The 20,117-nt window shown below is 36.3% G+C and overlaps 1 protein-coding gene across 11 annotated transcripts in view; it reads left to right on the top strand.

Moving 5' to 3' along the window:
- Positions 1-20,117, top strand: part of ESRRG (estrogen related receptor gamma) — a 591,202-nt gene that overhangs the window by 356,316 nt on the left and 214,769 nt on the right. Inside the window, exon 1 of one of the 11 annotated variants that reach the window (XM_079107160.1) lies at positions 8,502-14,400. The exons of 8 other annotated variants lie outside the window; for them this stretch is intronic. In XM_079107160.1, the coding sequence (XP_078963286.1) occupies positions 14,345-14,400 (56 nt within the window). In that variant the 5' untranslated portion in view covers positions 8,502-14,344. Of the gene's footprint in view, positions 1-8,501; positions 14,405-20,117 lie in introns of those variants that run through there. 2 more of the 11 variants (XM_079107163.1, XM_079107166.1) reach the window with 2 other exon arrangements.

Raw genomic sequence — 20,117 nt, forward strand, 5'->3', positions numbered from 1 at the left:
TTGTTGTTGTTGTTGTTATTTGTTTGTTTCCTGTTAGAAAAATAATCCACATTCATTGTAAGATCATTCAAATGCAGTATAAAAATATAAGAAAGTGAAAAGTCATGCTGCTCAATGGTAGAGTGCTTGCCAGGCATGAAGGAGATGAACAAGACCCTGGGTTCAATCCCAGTACCACCGGGGAAAAAAAAAAAAAATTTACTCAGCTGTGTTATCTTATGAAACCAAGTTTTTTGTTTCATCACTTCACATGGGTTTTTACTCTGAAGCACAGTGTTTAGTATACCATTTAGCTGGGCCACAGTGGCACACACCTATAATCCCAACTACTCTGGTAGTTGAGGCAAGAGGATGACAAGTTCAAAGCCAGTCTGGGCAGGTTAGTGAGACCTTATCTCAAACCATATTTAAAAAAACAAAACAAAACAAAAAAACACCTAGGGACATAACTCAGTGGTAGAGTATTTGCCTGACATGCACATGGCCCTGCATTTAATTCCCAGTACTGAAAATATATGTGGTATGTGTGTGTGTGTGTGTGTAATTATATGCACATATATATATATATGGATGTATACACACACACACACACACACACACACATACATAAGCACACTATTAAATTATAGCACTTCATTGATCAAAAATTTTGTGGCTCATCTTTTTTTCCTAGATGCTTGTTTTTTAGTTAAATTCCAGGAATATTCTGCTCCTTGATATGATATCACTACAAAATCTGAGGCCCACAGATGGTTTTCACCTTCCCTTAAGGCACTTCCTCAGTGGTTAATATCACCTTTTTCTTTCTTCTTTCAACATTGCTGCAGTTTAGAATTATAAGTGGCCCTCACCCCCAATATGCCACTGTATGGGCCCCACCTCAGAGAATCTGACTTAGTGAATCTGGAATCCATAGATTTAAAAAGTCTGGAGATGTTTTCAGTGCAGAGCTGGATTAGCTGATCCTGTGATTGCTGTTGGGCTTTGGGGTATTCACATGGTCTCAACCACAACAACAAAGTTGATGCCTCATCTTTCATACTAGTCAAGGTCTAGGAGTCAGTTGTGTTTAGTGACACCATCTAACACAGGCCACTGACACTTTGCAGGCTGGAAATTATTTCTATGGGCTCTATGGAAAGAATTCTCTTTCCTTACATGTATCTACTTCATAGAAGCTTGGATTAAAATTACACATTTTGTTCACAACTTTATGAAGTGAATGGAACTCCACCCCCCCTTCCCTTTTGCTAATTATAATTCTTAATAAATGATAAAACCAAGACATAGGAGTTCGGGTATTTTCTCAAGATCGCATAGCCAACATTCTGTAAAGCCAGAATTAAAATGAGACCATCTGATAGCCCAGTTCATGCTTGAACCCAAGTTTTCTTTATATGGTCCAGTAGTGTAAAATGATAATTATGGGCCCTGCACTTAGTCACTTACCAGTGGTTCTCAGTATCATCCTTGGCTGCATATTGAATTAATCTGGGGAACTTGAAAAAATCCTGATGCCAAAGATTATGAATTAATTGGCTAGGACTAGGCCTGGGGATTGGGATTTTTCAAAGATAGAAACCACTGATATACAGACCATTTCATTTAATCTCCTTAGCAACAGTATGAGGTTAGAGTCATACTGTTTTTAAAAAAAAATGAGGAAAATGAGACTAGAAGTGTTTGATCGACTAGCTCAACAGTCCACCAGCTGGCAAATGGTAGACCCAGACACAGCAAAATAAACCAGTTTCCAGCTCTTTTAGCCACTATATCTGTCCCTCACAATGTTAAGATTTTTTACTTCAAAATTTTAAATAGTACAATTGAGTGGATCAAATGTGCACACAAGAAAGAGCCAAATATAGAATTTTCCAGACATTTAAGACTAGATCATTATTAACTGGTAACTGTTTGGTTTGTTTTGATGTTTCTTGTAGGATTTTATTCATAAAGTTCCATGTGTTGAAAAATAAAGTAAAAGAAATTCATGGGGTAATAAGTGAATATCAAAGCGAGTTCTGAGTTATTTGTTTTTAATACAGACTCTGTTCCTGATAATGGAACTCTAGACTTTTAGAGCAAAAGTGCTCTATAGAGATGTTCTCCAGCCAGTAGCCAGTAGTTCTTTTACTTCCACATGCCTCAGAATTTTCTGGAGAAGCCTGTTAAAACACAGATTGCAGGCTGGGGATATAGCTCAGTTGGTAGAGCGCATGCCTCAGAATTTTCTGGAGAAGCCTGTTAAAACACAGATTGCAGGCTGGGGATATAGCTCAGTTGGTAAAGTGCCTGCCTCTCATGCATAAGGCCCTGGGTTCAATCCTCAGTAACCCCCCCCCCCCCCACACACACACACAAAAGACAGATCTCTGGACTCTGTCCCTGAAGTTTCTGATTTAATAGGTCTTGATAAGGCCTAGGATAAGGGTAAAGCCTAGGATTTCCACTGTTTTTTTCTTTGCAGTGCTAGGAATTAATTAAACCCAAGACCTCGTGCTTGCTAGACCATGCCTACCACTGAACCACATTCACAGATCAGCATGGCATTTCTAGTTGATGCAGGTTCTCCAGGTCTGGGATCCGCACTCTGAAAACCACTGAGTTCCACTCCCTGAAGCCCAGTGAGATGAGATGCCTGGCTCCAGTGCACAGGTGACCCAGGAGAGCCATAACTTCTCATCTGTCCTTTCTACTACATCTCACTTCTCTGAGTAAGACAGGGACATTTCAGAGGTTTTATTTTAGCCCTTACCTAAAACTCAGCTTGGCTTGAACTTGAGAGCATAAATTTCAAAGAGAAAAGTACTCTTTAACTCCTTAGAAGCATCAGATTTGGGATGGATTATACAGTCTAGAAAGATTACTCATTAATAGAAACACTTGGGCTACTCGTTAGTCCTTCCTGCTCTTTTCTTTCTCAGATGGAGTTGATACTCAAGACCCAAGAAAGTGAGTTCTCAAATGCATCACTCAGTGAATTTAGTCGAGTCAAGGCCACCTAAGCATATTGATTTACTTACGAATATGATGTTATGGATTGAGGACAGAGAATAATTGTTCTAAAAGTTCTCTCATGCATGGCAGAGATTGTTTGGGAAGGGCAGGGTTCTGTCATCACTGTGCAATGCTATGGCAAGAAAAAAGCGAACACTGAAAAACGTAGTTGTATTCTTCTTATCCATGGGGAGGAGGGATATCCAAACAACACTCCTTTCTTTCTAAGTGGAAATATGTTTTATTTAGGGAGTGGTGCACTGTGAAAGAGTAAATATCAACCCCATTAAAATGTTGAGAGAATTTCTTCAGCGACCCGTTGAAGCTCATTTACCAAAAAACAAAACAAAACAAAACAAAGCACAAGTTGCATGAGTATAAATAATTTTTGCCCAAATCAACTATTTGGTTATAGTGCTAAGCACAGCCAGGATGCTCAAAGACTCTCAAAGGTTTACTAAATGAAAGACAGGGGGACCCAAGCACAAGAACCTTGACATAAACCAGTAAGACCAGTTATACTGCAAAGCATTATGGGACACAAAGGATGGAGCCATTGATTCTGTCTAGTAACCCTCAAGGGAAGCTTCGCCTGGAGGGGACATTGCAGAGTGTTCTGTCTAAACTGTGGATTGTTTTGCTAAATATTGGAGCTGGCTAAGTGAGAGCCAGGACACAGGGACAGGAACACTTTCTTTGCAATACTACACATTTTATTTATAAATATGGAACTTTGTCCCCCAGAGAGGGCACATGAATTAAGTCTGTTAAAAATAAACAAAATGTTTACATTTACTTTCTGTACATCTCAAAATATTGATTGGGATTGAATAATTGAATAGGTCTAACTGCACAATTGATGGCAATGAGGCCAATGGTGGGATAGAACTTGAACAGTACTGGAAAGCTCTGACCGCAGAAGGAGCCCATTAAAACTAATATTGTCTCATTTAATCATTTTTGCTAATAGAGGAAACAAAATGTGGCCATGTTTCCTTCTAAGATCTTCTTAGCAACAATATGACCAGGCCCAAGAGCATCTGGCACTCTGCTATGAAATGTTCTTCTGCATTCTGGAAAGATTAGAGAGCTGATATAGAATAATTCTGAAGGAAGAACTTATGTTTATAAAGCTGTTGCATTACATGAGTTGATCATAGTTTTTTTTTTTTTTTTTTTTTTTTTTTTTTAATTGAGGAGATCCTGGCCTCTATGGTTGTTTTAAAATGTAATTTAAATTCTTCTTGGATTGTTGTTACTTCTGTTTTATGAAGAATGCTTTTGCTCATTCTTAGTCCTCTCTGTCCTTTGGCATAGATTTCTAGAATTATTCCCTGGTTGTGTGACTGTGAATCTTGGGGAAGAGAAAGGCAGCAACAGAGAGCCATAGCAAACCTTTCTGAGTGAAATCATGATAGAGAAGGGAAATAGATACTGCAGGGCTTCCTTTTTGAGTCTTAAATCCTTAGTATTGCACGTGTTGATCCCTGAAAACTGACACAGGACCTGGCACAGTGTAGGCATTGAAAGGTGCATATCTCCCAATGAAGAATAGGATATGAACTTGGTAGGACCTGCTTAATTGCAGTTTCCTAAAAGAAAACTATTTATTGATAGTCAAACATGCATCCTATTGAATGCTTTTTCTGTACTACTTTTGTGTCCTTCTAAAAGGATGCATGATTTATAGGAAACAGTTTGAGATTAGGAGTGCTAAAGATGTAGAATCAAAACAAAACAAAAACTGGGCATAGTAACGGTCTGGGCTACTTAGGAGGCTGAGGCAGGTGGATCACAGGTTTGAAGTGAGCCTGGGCAATTTAGCAAGACCTCCCCTGCACCTAAAAAGCAAAAAACAAACAAACAAACAAAAACAGCTAAGAAGGCTAGAAATGTAGCTCAGAGGCTGAACGTTTATCTAGCATGTACAAGGCCCTGGGTTCAATCCTCACTACTGCAAACCCAGAAAATAATAAAATCAGGTCCTGGCTTTGCAACATAAAAACTGAATAAATTCTTTGGGTCTCAGTTTTGTCATCTATAATATGGGGATGATGATGGACAATTATAATACATAGCTTCTATATGCTACATATGACTGTTTTGAGGAACAAAAGAAGCAGGTATGACACTTCTTTGTTATGTCATAGTCCTAATATAGATACATATTTGACATATATATTGATATTCTCCTTATTAGTTATAATTTTAAAATGTTCTAAACAGCTAAACTTTTCCCCCTAGCTATATCTTAAAATCACAAAGTTTTAAAAATCTTCCTTTGTTAAATTTCACTTTTGTTTACAGTTCTAATTTATCCAAGGGTGAATTAAGGTTCTCTTCTCACTAATGAAAATTTTCTTAGTTTTCTAATTCAAGTGGTAACTGGATTTGAAGAGGAAAGATGGGGTCTTTGATTATGTTATTTGCTTTGGATAAACCTTCATGACAAAAACCTTCATAAACACAATATGTACAATCAGAAAAATGAGAAATTATACTCCATTTATATAGGATTTATCAAAATGCATAAATGTATTCTGTCATGTATAACTAACTCAAACAAATAAAAAAAAATTAAAGCCTTCATAAACAAAAAGCTCTGCACTTAGCCATAGACTCTAAATGAGACTATAGCCCCCAGGTTTCAGTGCCTTACTACTGTCCTCACAAATCCCCTCCCCCATCAAGATTCCTGTTACCCTATTAAGGAAATGGGAAGGGAAGTCTTTCTCACTCTTTTTCATCCCAAGTGTGATTTTCTAGAAATAACATTTGGCTCTCTTCAATGTGCTGTGTTCTCTTCAGGGTCTTACTCTTGGAGTGAAACCCCCAAATAAAACATATAGGACTTGGTTAAAGAACTGTAGGGAGTAAAGAGAGGAAAGAGCAGACTGAAAGGGGAGACTCTGGCCTTTTCTACTGATTAATTAATTCCCTTCTTCCTCACCCCCTCAGAGAACTCTACCTCCTTTCTACAAGAATTCAGTGTTTGCTGCCATTCCAGCATAATCCCTCATAGAGATAGGAACTATGTGGCCATTCTTTATGAGATCCTCATCAACCCTTAACCAAGAAAATGTTTATGAATTGAGAAGTATCCTAAATACAGAAATTTTTATATGCACACAAAAGCCAACTTGTACGCTTTGATAAAAAATTATTTGGTTTTAGGACATGTCTGAGATCATGGTTTTTTAAAAGCATTTGTTGTCCTGTCAAGTGAGAAAATGTTTCCATGTTATTCTGCAAAGTCATGGTTCCAGGCACAGATGTGGCAGCTTTAATAAGTTTTTGTCTTAATAATATTTTTTTTCATTTTCCAATACTTAGTGTGAATATTTGGAAAACAGAAATAAAATGAAGAGGAAGAAAGCAGTCATTCCACATTGCTTTTTCAAGAATAAATGATGATAAAATGCTGAAGTACCTTTGTTTATATGTAGGCCTTGTGCTGACATCCTACCCTCTCTTTTGCCTTTTTCTACCAACCTCATCCCCTCCAGTTATCTTTTGTTTTTTAAATCACCTTATCTTTTTAAATGTGTTCATATTAGTACTAACAACTTGGCAGCCTCCCTTAAACTGAAAAATAATAAACTAAGCAATAGAATTAGTTATTAATTTATTCATCCAGGACATGGTCTCTGTACTCCTAAAACATGACAGAAATATTTAGCAATTTCAATTAGTGGTCCTGGGGACAGGATCAGACCCCACCCAGATTACAGTTAGGTAGGGTTTGAAGTAGGGAGTGGCCATTTAGTTAAAACTGACTTTGTAGGGCTGGAGGTATAGCTCAGTGGTAGGGCCCTTGGCTGGCATGCTGGAGGCCCTGGGTTTGAATCCCCAGACCTGAAAAACACACAAAAAGAGTCCCCAAACACAAAATTCTGAATTCCTAAAGAAAACGAGAGTTCAAATGCACTTTAAAAAGGATAACTAATTAGCTGGGAAAGAGAGAGAGGATTATCTTTGCTAATTCATCCCTACTTATTTTTGTATATGTGCCTTTTTAAAAAAAAAAATTCTTTTTCTAAGCTGTTGGAGAAAGTAGAGGACAGCCTAGCATACCCTTGATTATTTGTCTCAGGTTCAGATGTCTTGGCTCTTATCAGCACCTTTGTGCTCAGAGGGTTCAGATCTCAGAAGTTCTGTGCTTAGGTGTGTTGTCAACAATTGTGAGATTAACATTAGTAGCTTGTTACTAACTAAGCACCAGAAAGGGGAGGAATGTAATCTTTTCTAATATAAGCTTTCCTCCTACCTGGGTGTGTAACCTGGGTTAAGGCTCTTAACTATCCTTAGCCTCATTTTCTCCACTTGCAAGGTAACCAACTTGGACTCATAATCCCTATGGCCTTTCCCTGCCTGTAATTCCCCATGGCCCAGACTTACTGTTCTGCCATAGATTAGTGGCCATTCAATGTAACAAGAGCAAAACCTGTGAAGAAATTGAGTTCTTGGGATATCTGATCAAAAGAGCTCCTGTGTGAATGAGCTGGTGCTTGGGATAGTAATAAAATCAGCAGCATTATTGACTGAACTGCTAAGGTAGAAGAATGTGGAAGAAGGGTCTTAAAGGAAGAGAAAAGGAGTAAGAGCAATTTCTCTCTCCCCTTCTTTCTGGGAAACAATGCACAATTGAATTCTCGGGAGAGTCAGCAGAATTTAACTTCCCCAAGATTGTTTTCCTCATTGAACATGATGGTAGCTTTTAGGGAACATCTTTCATTGTTCCCTGTCATTACATTGAGCCAATGTATATGTGGCACTATCCTAAGCATTTCATAACATCTTTTTATAAAATACATCTATTTATTTATTTATTATGTGGTGCAGAGGATCAAATCCAGTGCCTCACACATGCTAGGCAATCACTGTACCACTGAACCACACCCAGCCCCTCATAACATCTTCTGGTAAAAGTTATCAATATTTTCACTGGAGAAAACTTATACCTAATTTTCTTCTTTGTATTAAGTTCCTTGAATGCCTATTCAGAGATGGAGTCCAACTGAATTATAAATGCCATTCTCTTTTATCTCTTCCTTCAGTTCATAAGATTTAAAAATAATGTGGCTAATATTTATGGAAAGTTCACTTCGTGGAACATGACAATAAAATTTATTACCCAAAATGGTATACTTTTGAGAGTTTAAAGAGGGGCCACCATAAATTATTAGGCTATGACAACTGGCCCAAAATAAAATGGTCATATGGTCCCCCAACTAGGGCCAGGTACTGTGCTAAGTTGGTTTAACCTGTTTAATCACCATAGCAAGATTGTTCTCCTTATTCCTGTTTAAAATCTGAGGAAACTAAGACTTTGTTGAGTGAACTGACTCTATTCCGTAGTTTTACCCCAGATAACTGGAATTGGAGATCAACGTATGCCTCAGAAGTGGCCGTGGCCCCTTCCGTGTATCCTTTTACATTCTCCTTACTGCTGCCAGGTTTCTCACACACACAGACACACACACACACACACACACACACACACACACACACACACTCATAATTAATTAGTCTTGGTTGGGAGAAGCAGGTTTTTAACAAACATATTCATTTATAAAAATGGAACCTTAGTAGTGAGTCAGCTGTGAAGTTAAAAAAGAGTAATATATCTTTAAACCTGTGTATGTGACCACCAGATATGAATGTCTCACCCATCTTTTCTTTTTTTTAACTAGTGCTTTGAAAATGTGGACAAAGGGATTCATGGAAGCAATAGGGAAAGAGAGCTTTCAAAGTATATTGAACATTCATACACATCAGTACAAAATAGTCTATATTAGTGCTGGGGATGTAGCTCAGTAGTAGTAGTGCCTAGCATGTGTGAGGTCCTGGGTTCAATCCCCAGCACTGCAAAACAAACAAACCCTCTGTTTTTCTGATGTTTCATGGAGATATATATCTCCTCAAATATATTTGTTTAATGGGGTGGTTAACATGGGTAATTTGATCATTCTACTGGTATCATACCATGTATTGCTTATTCTGAAATCTGTCATATTTGTTCCACTTCCCCCTCCTCCTCTATTCTCCACTTCTCCCCCCTCCTTCCTCTCAGAGGTAAGCTACCCTTTATTTTGGACAATACTATCACACACATGATTGAGTCAACAATTTATGGCTTTTAAAAATAGGGATTTTGTCCTCTCTTTGGTTTATTGTTTATCATAATCATCTTTCAAGTGAAAAGGCTAATTTACTCTTTCTATAGGAATATTTTAAGCTTGATTATCATAATATTACAGCTGTCTGAAAAGGTCTAAAACGGGACATTGACCTTGAATGTTTTCTGCATTTAGCTCGTGGTGCTTAACATTCAGGAAAGAATATAACTGCAACTCATTTATTAATGTATAATCTCAACATGTTAACTATTGCTCTGTAAATACATGCCAGGCAGATTATAGAAAGCTTGTAAGATACCATAAAATGCATTTGATATTTTACTAGGGTAAGTTTGTTGGAAATACAACATAACTAAAGCCACTTTTCCCATTGGAACTTCTGTAGTTTATAATTTAATTTTTACTGACATTTCACCATGTATATTATTAGCTTGACAAAATGAAAGTGAAATAATCCTGAATTAATTAAACAGAAACCAAATTGCCTCTATTTTTTTTTTTTTCTGTCTCTGATTTTTTTTTTTTTAACTTCCATTTTCACACAAGACTAGGAAAAGAGTTTAGTGTGTTATGGAGGTGACATAATTGCTCCCCAGAGAATGGGCATTTTTTTAATATAGACTCCTTAATTTGGGAATGGGATAGATTTATAGGAAAAGAAGTTTGTCAAAAGGAAAGGTTTTTATTAGGGCTTCTGTGGAAGCGATCACTTTCAGCAGAAATGATTGCTTCTTGCCAATCGAGACAATAATTTAAATATCAAAGCCTGTGCCCTAGAAATGAAAGGCAACAGAAAATGAGATATGATGAATTGATAGAGGTTTGGTAGTAATATAAAGTAGTCATCCTGACTTAGAAGTCTGCCTGTTCTTGGTGGGAAAGGTGTGTTCTTGAGCAGGTTTATAGCACAATAGAAATCATACCAATCCAGGACTGGGAATGTGGCTTGGTAGTATAGTGCTTGCCTACCACGCATGAGGGCCTGGGTTCAATCCCCTATACTGAAAAACAAAAAACAAAAAAACAAAAACAAAACAAAAAACAACAACAGATTACAATTTGCAAATGAGGGAACAAGGGACAAATAAGTGAGGGGACCTGTCCAAAGCCACACAGCTCATGAGGAGATAGAAGAGAGTATGGAGTCTAGGCCTCCTTGCTTCCCAGGAATGTTCATTGTGGATTTTCTTTTGGAGTTAAAGATAGTAGTTTGTAATAGTCTTGGTCCACTTTTTGTAGTATGATATATTATACCATACATGACACATCAAAGACAGCAAGGAGAACATTTCAAAAAACTAAACAGCTTTTCAAAGGTTTATGATCTTGAGGAAAAATCTGTAAAGGCAGATTACAAGGCAATTTGAAAATCTAAATTTGTGATGACTTGTTTAGTTTTTAATATTTAACACATGACTAATGTGCAATATAAAATGAAATTGTTTCAAAATACAACGATGGATTTGAAATATTTAAATATAGAGTCATCCTGTTAATTTTCAGAAAAGGTAAGAGTGAAAAATAGTTACTAATATGCAATAATAGCAAGACTGCTTTTCTCCTCACCTTTTACCAACATAAGAATTCACAGAATATTTTAGGCAATTATTTTTACTAAAATGCAGGACCATTTCTGGTATATACAACTCAGAGGAATTCACCTTTTGTTTCCACTGGAGTTTTGCTGGTTGCCATTCTAGTCTTTCAAATGGAAATTAAGTATAATCTCTGCTTGGTGCCTATGTGTTAGTTGGAGATGAAGTTGTTTGGCGATTTGTGACTGCTGAAGCTGTGCATAGATTGAGGGCCTGGTGCATCACAGACTGGTATTAACTAATTTATTTATACTCTTTGTGAAAGAGTCAGAAGAGTCCTTTTGTTTGGCTCAATTTCTCCTGATTTGGGTAGACTCCTTGTGGTTAGATTGTGAAATGTATAGACTGATTAACAATATGTGTTTATTCTATGTTGTTTATCTGTTTTCCCCCAAAACTCTTTATAGCTGAGATTTTTGAAGGTATAAGCTCATTATTGCCCATGGTGTTTTTTTTTTTTTTTTTTTTTTTTTTCTGGATTATCCATTCCTTTCTCATTCAAGGTAAGGACACTGACTGGGGAAGGCTCTGGAGATGACTTGAGCCGTGTGTTGATAAAATATTCTGAAGCTGTATTGCAAGTTTAGTGCAATAGATATTATTTTAAATCTGAAGTTGGTTAAACTGGATTCAAGACAGAGGTGGATCTTAGGTCTTGACTTATGCAGGTGACCCTGGCTCCTAAGGGGAACATATTCAGCCCTATACACCTAGTACATCTCTGGTCATTCACAAAGCAGCCAGATCATTAAACACTGTACCTTGCAAGGATGAAATAGGATAGTGAGAGATCAGGGGGATGACTGTGTGCATGTATGTCTGTGCATACAGAAAAAAGACCAACACGTGAACATGAGCCTAAATATTTTTAATAATATAAACCAGATAAGTCAAATGGCTCTTAATGAGGGCAAATAAGTGCCTAAAGGAAAATAAGAAAATTCTGGGAAATAAAAGATCACTCGTAGGCAATGTGGTGACTTAAGAGGCATTGGTAAACAATTGCCTACAAATCTTGTCTTTAAAAAATCATTTCAAAGGAGTAATAAACAGGTTCTGCTACAGCATGATAATGCAAAGAAACTACAGAATGCTACACAAGTGCAAAATCTGAGTGTTTATTGAGTACATTATATGTGTTTAGTACATTAAATAATTTTTATTTTTTAAAGAAACATTCCCAGATAAAAGTAATAATGAAACTTTTGGGGGGAATTTCTTTAAAAAATGTGTACAACTGAATCTACTAATTACCTTGAGAATTTTAGTTTATTCAGAAATCAAGATAGTAATCATGTGAACCAAAGATGTTTTTCTGTCCTTTTAAAAACAGTATTAGCTTCTGTATTTCTTTGATTGTACTTTAGAAAAAAATCATGTTTCTTTTGCAAAGTGCCTTTTTTATTTATTTTTTTAATTGTAAACTGATTACATGTCTCATTTTAGATTGAATAGACAAATCTTTTTTTTTCCCTGGGTGTCTACAGAATGCTTGGATTTTCTTCTACATCTCAAAGCTCTTTTAATTCACTGCTCACAACCAAATTTACATCTTAATTGCAGAGTTCACATTTAACAATATAGACAGCATAATGCCACTGGTAATTAAGCTTTTACTACCTGCTTTTATACTGTATTCTCAAGCACAGTTTTTTTGCTATGTGAGTTCTGATCTAGAAACTTGTATGCATTTAGACCACAAATAAAGGAATCAGGCCCATATCTTAGATATAGCTAAATACATGGCAAGGAAATTGCTTTTTTCTGTGGGGGGACCAAATCATGTCTGTCATTTTTATATTCTGAATTTTAATGTGGCTGTTCTATTTTAGTGTTTTGTTTTTTTAAAGGCCTAGAAATTTGAGAGGGTTGAGAGAGAGTTGAGTTCTGATTTAGTGAATTTAACACATGCGGAATATCTGAACTGATTTATTTTGATCTCGGAGATTATACTATTTCTATCATGTAAGACTTAAGATGCAAAAGGTTGGTAAGCAGTGGAGCTGAATTATATTAAAATTGTGGGTCTTCCACTCTCTATAAGGTAGCAGTTATCTCTTTGCCATAAATAGCTGGTATCTATTCCAACGTGCATTTGCTAGTATAAAAAATCCTGTAGTTTAAAATAGAACCTAAGCCTGCTCTCAGTTATATGGAAATTAAAAACACACTCTACACCATTTTATGAGGAAAAACCCAGTTTCCCTCTTATATTCTCTTGGTTTTTTTTTTTTTTTTTTTTTTTTTTACCCCAACACTTTGAACTGAGAATTCATAGTTTGGTGAATTATTATCTGTTGGACACTATTCTCATAGTGACTAGGCTGTGTGATGTCTTATAAAATGTGAGTTGATTTTTTTTTAAAGCATATAGTATACATTATGTATAGAAACAAATAGGTACACTGCATTTTATTTGAAAGGCTAACATTTTGGGTAAAATCTTATATATGGATATATGTCTCCCTGTTTGAAAGCTTATATTGAAATAAATATATAATTAAGAACACTTTTCATGCACTATATAGTAAAGCTCTCCCTACGAAAACTGCAGTCTTTATTTTTTCAAAATGCACTGATACACTTAGCACACTAAAGACCCTCCCAGTTTCCCGCTGGAAACTGAAGGGGACAATTTGTCCCGCAGTTGTTTATCTTTGTTTTGAAAGGCTGCATTGTATGTATCTATATATAGAGAGCCCTGGAGCAGGTATAGAAATGTTAAACGTAATTTGCATAGCAGTCTCTTAAATTGTACTGATGCACACTACTTCCTCTTCTGTAGTTGGGAACAACTGCATTTCACCTTAGGGATGAGGGTCGAAGTTCACAAGCTCCAACAATTTAGAAGAATGTCTTTTTATTTTTTTTAAATGCCCATAATACACCAGAACAGCAGGAAAAGACACGATTAGGAAGAAACGGAGAAAGTACACCACCAAAGAAGCCGCCGCCCCCGGTGGACTCATAACACAGACAACCGCAGGACAAACTTAATTCTCTACCTTCCGCAGAATCCTTCCCCAAATTAACTGAGAGTCTGCATGAGTTCTTCTTTTCAAGGCGAAATGGATCTTAGATTAGAAAACCAAAGACAAATCCCTCCAGTGCTTAGAGAGTTAAGTTAGTTATGTTTCTTTTGTAGCTTCCCAGAAAAGGTGGGGGCGGGGGAAGAAAAAAGAGGGTTAAAAAAAAAAAAAAAAAAGGCCCAGGGTATCTGCTGGGAGCTTCTCACTTGCTCTGGTCCTGGCTCGCTTTTTCTCTGCCCACTCTCAGTTCTCACCCCCTTCGGTTCCTTCTCTGCACCCAGCCTACCTGCCTGGCTCCGCTTGCTCGTGCAGCCTCCCGTCGCCTCCCTCCTGATTGGGCAGAGGCCCCCCAATCGGCTGCGCGCCTGGGCCGGTGGGACTGCATATGTAAAGCCCTACTTCATATTAATAAGCTCCAATCGGGGCTTTAAGTCCTTGATTAGGAGAGTGTGAGAGCTTTGGTCCCAACTGGCTGTGCCCATAGGCTTGTCACCAGGAGAACATTTGTGTTAATTGCACTGTGCTCTGTCAAGGAAACTTTGATTTATAGCTGGGGTGCACAAATAATGGTTGCCGGTCGCACATGGATTCGGTAGAACTTTGCCTTCCTGAATCTTTTTCCCTGCACTACGAAGAAGAGTAGGTACCTTTTTCTTTCCTTTTCAAACTCGGCGTGGGGGTGCGTGTGTGGGGGGTGGACAGAATGTATCTTTGCACTGATTCAGGTAATGCCCTGGGTATTTTATGTGCACCAGTGCTTGTTTGTGTCTGTCTTATGCCTTTTGTGTCGAGGGTGATCTCCTAATTCAGTAAGTCGAGAATTGTTCTCTGACTACAATGTTACCTTTGAGGCAAAGCTCAGTGACTGTCAGTAAAACAGCTGTGTGACAGTCACTTCTTATTCAGGTGCTAAGAATAGGCACTTGGCACAAATGCTTAGTGAACTGTTAAAATGCATCTTTTACTAGGACCCATTTTCCCAAGGAAAGATGTTTTAAAATACAATATTCAAAATGATTTATACTATTGAGTGCCTCTTATGTATTTGCAGTTTGACAGATATTTTCAGCTCCCTGTCATTTCTTACCGCGCAGAGTTAGAGGCAGAATTGCACATTTACTAATTCTCCTTCAGAGAACAATTTAAAAACTAGCCCTATGCAATTCAGAGCTAGAATAATGTTATTTGCTTGGTTAGCGTTAAGTCAGCACTTAACTGACAAATCAGTCCATTAAGTAACATGAGATTTTTCACACATTATAAATATTTAAGGGGAAAAAAAAACTAAAGAAGAAACAGTAGTGACTTTTAAAATTCCCCCTTAAGTAGACAATGCTCAGATTGTGGATGTGTTTCATATATTGTGTCCAGAAAATAGAGAAAAGTACTTTCATTCTTATATGCAGTTAATTCATATTTATGAATATCTTTATACATATAGAAATGTATATTTAGATTATTAAAGATAGGAGGAGTGATTGGGGGTAGGGGAAGTAAATTAGGCATTCTTGTGTAAATGAGTAGGTCATAAACTTAATTTCAACCCACTGTTAAGATAAAATATTAGTGTATCACGGGAGCTGTCACTGGTTTCTCTCTTTCTGTTGAGTCAGTTATATTGCTTTGCTTTCACATTACAGTAATACCAACTGTTATAATTCTGAAAAGAGTGCTCTTGGCAAACATTTCTCTCTATAGATTATGAAGAAAATATAAAACTATGGACGATGAGGTAGTGCATTATAGGTAGATGTCCACTAGCTGTCCTTAGTGACTGCATATTGCATTGCTTTGTAATTAAGTAAGAGATGAAAAGTGACTGGCAGTGTCAGTGACTGCTCGTAGATGTTTGAGTGTTAAGAGTGTGTGTATGTGAGTGTGCATATATATAGATACGCTCACACACATGCATACTCTCACACATACCCACATGCACACTCACACAGGAAATATTAGCCCAGAGATGAATTTAGGAAGAACTGAAAGATTGTAAACCTGTGTTGCATCATTTTGAAAGCACTCAAGGGAAGAAACAGCCTAAAAATGCATGAAAATAAAAATGGAAAATAAACAAAGGTAGGACTACCCACTCAAGTGTAGCCTGAAGTTTAGTGCACCTGGGGTTACAGGATCGGAGAATTTGAAATGTCTTCATGTCAGGAAGAAAGCCCTACTCAAGCTCACCCAGAGTCTGAACTTTCTTTCGTAAATAAATAAACAAAATAAACTTTCAAAACCCCCCAGAGCCTTCTTTTAAAAGTAGTTTCCTTGAATTTAACTTCTTATAGCTAATTTGAATAATTAGTTTAGATAAGCCTCTTAAAGCAGATGCATTTAAATGAAATCAGGGCACATGTCCTTTTGGCTTTGGCGCAAGATTCAAACTAGCTTTCTTTTTGGTTCAATTAAAAATCATCTTTTAAAAATACAGATTTATTGTCTGGATGCAGTTCTGATGGTTACGTGGTTCACTGGACAGACAGGAAGATCCAGGGCTAAGCAACGCATCTGCCTCTCTGTCTCAATTAATAAACCACAGAATTTATACATGCTGTTAATATTCATAGTAATTGTACTGGGTTAAACCCCATCACGTGTGTGTATACATAGAAATGAAACCAGAGTTATGCAGTTTGAGAGGAAAATATTGGACAGTTTCTGCTTTGGAGGCTGTTAAAAAGATTCATACAATTTATTGACCACCATTAAGAGAGCTTAGAATGTTAGCCTCTAACTATGTGTTTTTTTATTTTAGGACATGTGCCAGCACATTAAAGAACATAACATTTGAAAGCTTGTTTCACGTTTAATAGCAGTAATAGCTGATAGCATAAATAGATGAAAATAATATATCTGCTCATTCTGACATATGTGTCAGTCTAATCATTCTAAATGAGTGTGCTCATCACATGAATCCCTTTCAACCTCTGATTAAAATGTAACATTGACTACAGGATTATAGAGCGGACTTAATTTTACTGACTGTTTTAACAGTTGTCACAGCTGTTGGAAGAAGGAAAGGCAATTGAAACCCTCCAAAACAGACAAGGCAAAGAGGGAGCAGTTTAGTAAATTTCAGCCTGATCATTGAAATCCAAACATTGAACATTTAACAGTTGCATGCTTTAAGATTCTTGCTCGGGGCTACGCAAGTTTTATTTTGTACGATTCACTCTTTCTGTTTCAGGGTTTTGATATTTTCCCCCCTCTGCTCCAACTCTTGTTATTAAAAGCTAACTTAATTGAAATGCAACTATCTTAAAGTAATACTATGATGTCAAAATATACAGGATAAAAATAGGAAGGAAAAATTTATATACTAACAACAAGAAAAAGCCTAAGTTAGACTGGACACTATCTTTGAAGAAAAGATAGGAGCTTGCCCAAGTCACTTTAGATGTGATATTATTTGAGAACTATGAACAGATACTTGAAGTTTATTTTTCTAAGAAAGAATTCTTAAACTCCAGTCTTGGAGCTCCTATTGCTTTTCTTCCTGTTTCTTCTCTATCTATCTGTTGAAAACACCTGCAGCCTTAAAGGTATGTGGTGTAGGTGAGGTTTTCAGAGGATTTCTCTGTAAATTACTGGAAGTGACAACCAGCAGCAATTAGGGGTGAGCATGCTGGAGCTGTAGAATCTTGTAATCTTACCCATCACATCAGTAAATTGAACAGAGTAATTCTATTTTTCTAAGAATTAAATATCCACAGTACGTGTCCCAAACTATAGATAGTTGAAAGAACCAGATGATGTCTGTTATGTAACATATGATTTTTCTCCTCGAAGTAAGGAAAAAAATAAGTGTTCCTGAGTTAATGGAATAAATGTTAAATGGGAGTGGTGAGTTAGTGATGGGCATCTATGTTTCACGAGCCCTTTGTGTTAGGGTATTTATGTATTACCCTATATACATTTGGTGGTAAGTTTAAAAATCCTCCTTTTACAAGGAGAACTGAAAAACAGCTTTCCATTTCCTGGGCAGAGGCAAGGGTGATCATGGTGTTGGCTGGTTCTTATAGTGATGGTTTCTCATCTTAATGTGTTTATGGCACTGCTGCTTTATTTACTGAGCCTAGTGTGTTGCAGCGGTAATTAACCCATGTTATTAGCAAAGCCCTTGTGGATATGCATTAATTCTCTTGCATGGATGATCATTTTTCTAGTGTTTTTCCCCCAATAAGGTATCATTGTTCTTTTTTTTTTATATTCTAAATTGATGGCCTTTGATATGATTCTTTGATTTAATCTGACTTGTTATATATATACTGACCATATCATAAAGAATGGAATTGTAATTCAGCTCTTAATAATGCTAATAGGAGGAAAGATTTTTTTGCTGTTGTTGTTCTTTTCAAAGTAAAAAAAGACAAGACTAGAAATTCAAGCTTAAAAAGGAAATAATATAGGAAATCAGTTTTAACTCTACATTTTCCAGATTTCAGAATTTATAATTTGTATCTTTGAGGTCTTTTAATGAGGCTTTTATTTAGTTAATAACACTTTAAGGCATTTTTGTAAAATATTGAGCCAGCAGAAAAATACTTGTGCTTCCTGTGCTGAGAAAAGATAAGGACCATCTCATTAGCCAGGCCATACTTTTGCAATTAATTTTAGATACCTGGTGCTATTCATCAAAGAGGGCAGCTAACTTCTCTATGATTCTGTTTAACAATACTTTCACAATACCTCACTCCTGCCAGAATTACAGACAAAGAAGGAGCGGGTTCTTTTGGAAGGTAGACATAATGCCCAATCTCAAGTCTGTATCACTTGTGAAAAATTCCTCAACATTTGTTTTCAGCTAGTGACTAAACAAAATATTTCTTTGTTTTACTTGTAAAGTAACACTCATCACTGAAGGTTTTCCCTTTTAGTATTTCATACAAGAAATTAAAATACATGCTTATGATTGATACTTTACATACAAGTGGCAATTAATAGCAATGATTTTTATTAAACCAATTAATATCACATAAACTTTAGAATCAGCTATCAGGCCTTTAGAAAGAAGAGGAGAACATTTGAGGTATCATGATCGAACTTAAAAGTCATTGCAGCAGATAAGCTTGCTCTGAATTTTGCTTCATCGCAAATTCATGAGTAAGAGAAACAATGCAATGTTGATCTGTTATAAGTGCATATGAGCTCTGGCCCTTGGCAGCTCTCTGGAGAAAATCTTTGATTACATTGGTCCAGTTTGCTCAGTTTTTATCTCTTTTACATCCACTGGCATTGTATTAAATTGTCATTGTCCTAAAGCACATGAGATAGAAATGAATTGCAGTTCTCTACATTCTCTGACAGTGAAATATTTAGCCTCTCTTTCTCCAATCATACTTATGTGTATATTTGATAGTGCAGGGATGACACCAAGCATCTCTGCGGCTTGACATTCTTATTGCATTTTGTGTGTTTTGCCATTGATTATTATTTCCATAGCCATGCAAATCTGAATGTACATCATCTATACTATTATTATTAAAATAAATACACACATGGCACTTTAAAATCCAAAGCAGTAGATAGGATACACACATGAGTATGTTCGCGTGCATGTCTAACATGCCTGTGAAATATGCATATATGTGGGGAAAGGGATATATGTAGCATATAGGTGTGCTGTTAAGATTGTCTATTTACATTTGTATAATAAAGTAGATCTCAAGTACTATTCTAACTAGTGGTCAGTTAAATTTGTCAAGCATGATTGTGACCTGGAATTAGTATTTCTGGTATTTACCAAGTCTGATTTAAAACTGAACTGATTTAACTACTGTATATTAGACAGGTAACAGGTAACCTAGTAAGTAAATTTGTTTCTGAATTAATATAATTTAAATTATTTTCATTCATGTATTCAATATATAACCATAAATAAACTGTAAAATAGGAAATAAACTACTGATATTAAATGCATAATTTAATGGGTTGGGCCCATATCCAAGAAAAAAATTTGAACTAGCTTCTGGCTACATCTTTCCCTATACAATTGGGCCTGACAAATATATCTTAATGCAAAGCATGAGAGCTTTCAAAAAATGCAAAATGTGAATTTAATTTGCCTGTACTAAGTAAATAAGTCATTTGCTTATTTTTTTGCTAAAAGCAAATATGTAAAATTAATAAGTATTATGTTCATATAAAATACATCATAGATTTTAGAACAATTTAATTTGATCCTATCAGGTATGTTTAGAGGTCTGTTATTTTACTTTGGTAAATCCGAGTGTTGGACAAAAACACTTATAGGATTGCTCTGTCTATTCTTCTATTCTTGTTCCAATTCATATTTTTGTTTAAATTCCTAGGTTCATTTCCTACCTTTGTTTGCATAACGCTTTAACAAATTTAGT

The sequence above is a fragment of the Sciurus vulgaris genome, assembly GCF_902686455.1.
Source record: "Sciurus vulgaris genome assembly, chromosome: 12".
Lineage (NCBI taxonomy): Eukaryota > Metazoa > Chordata > Mammalia > Rodentia > Sciuridae > Sciurus > Sciurus vulgaris.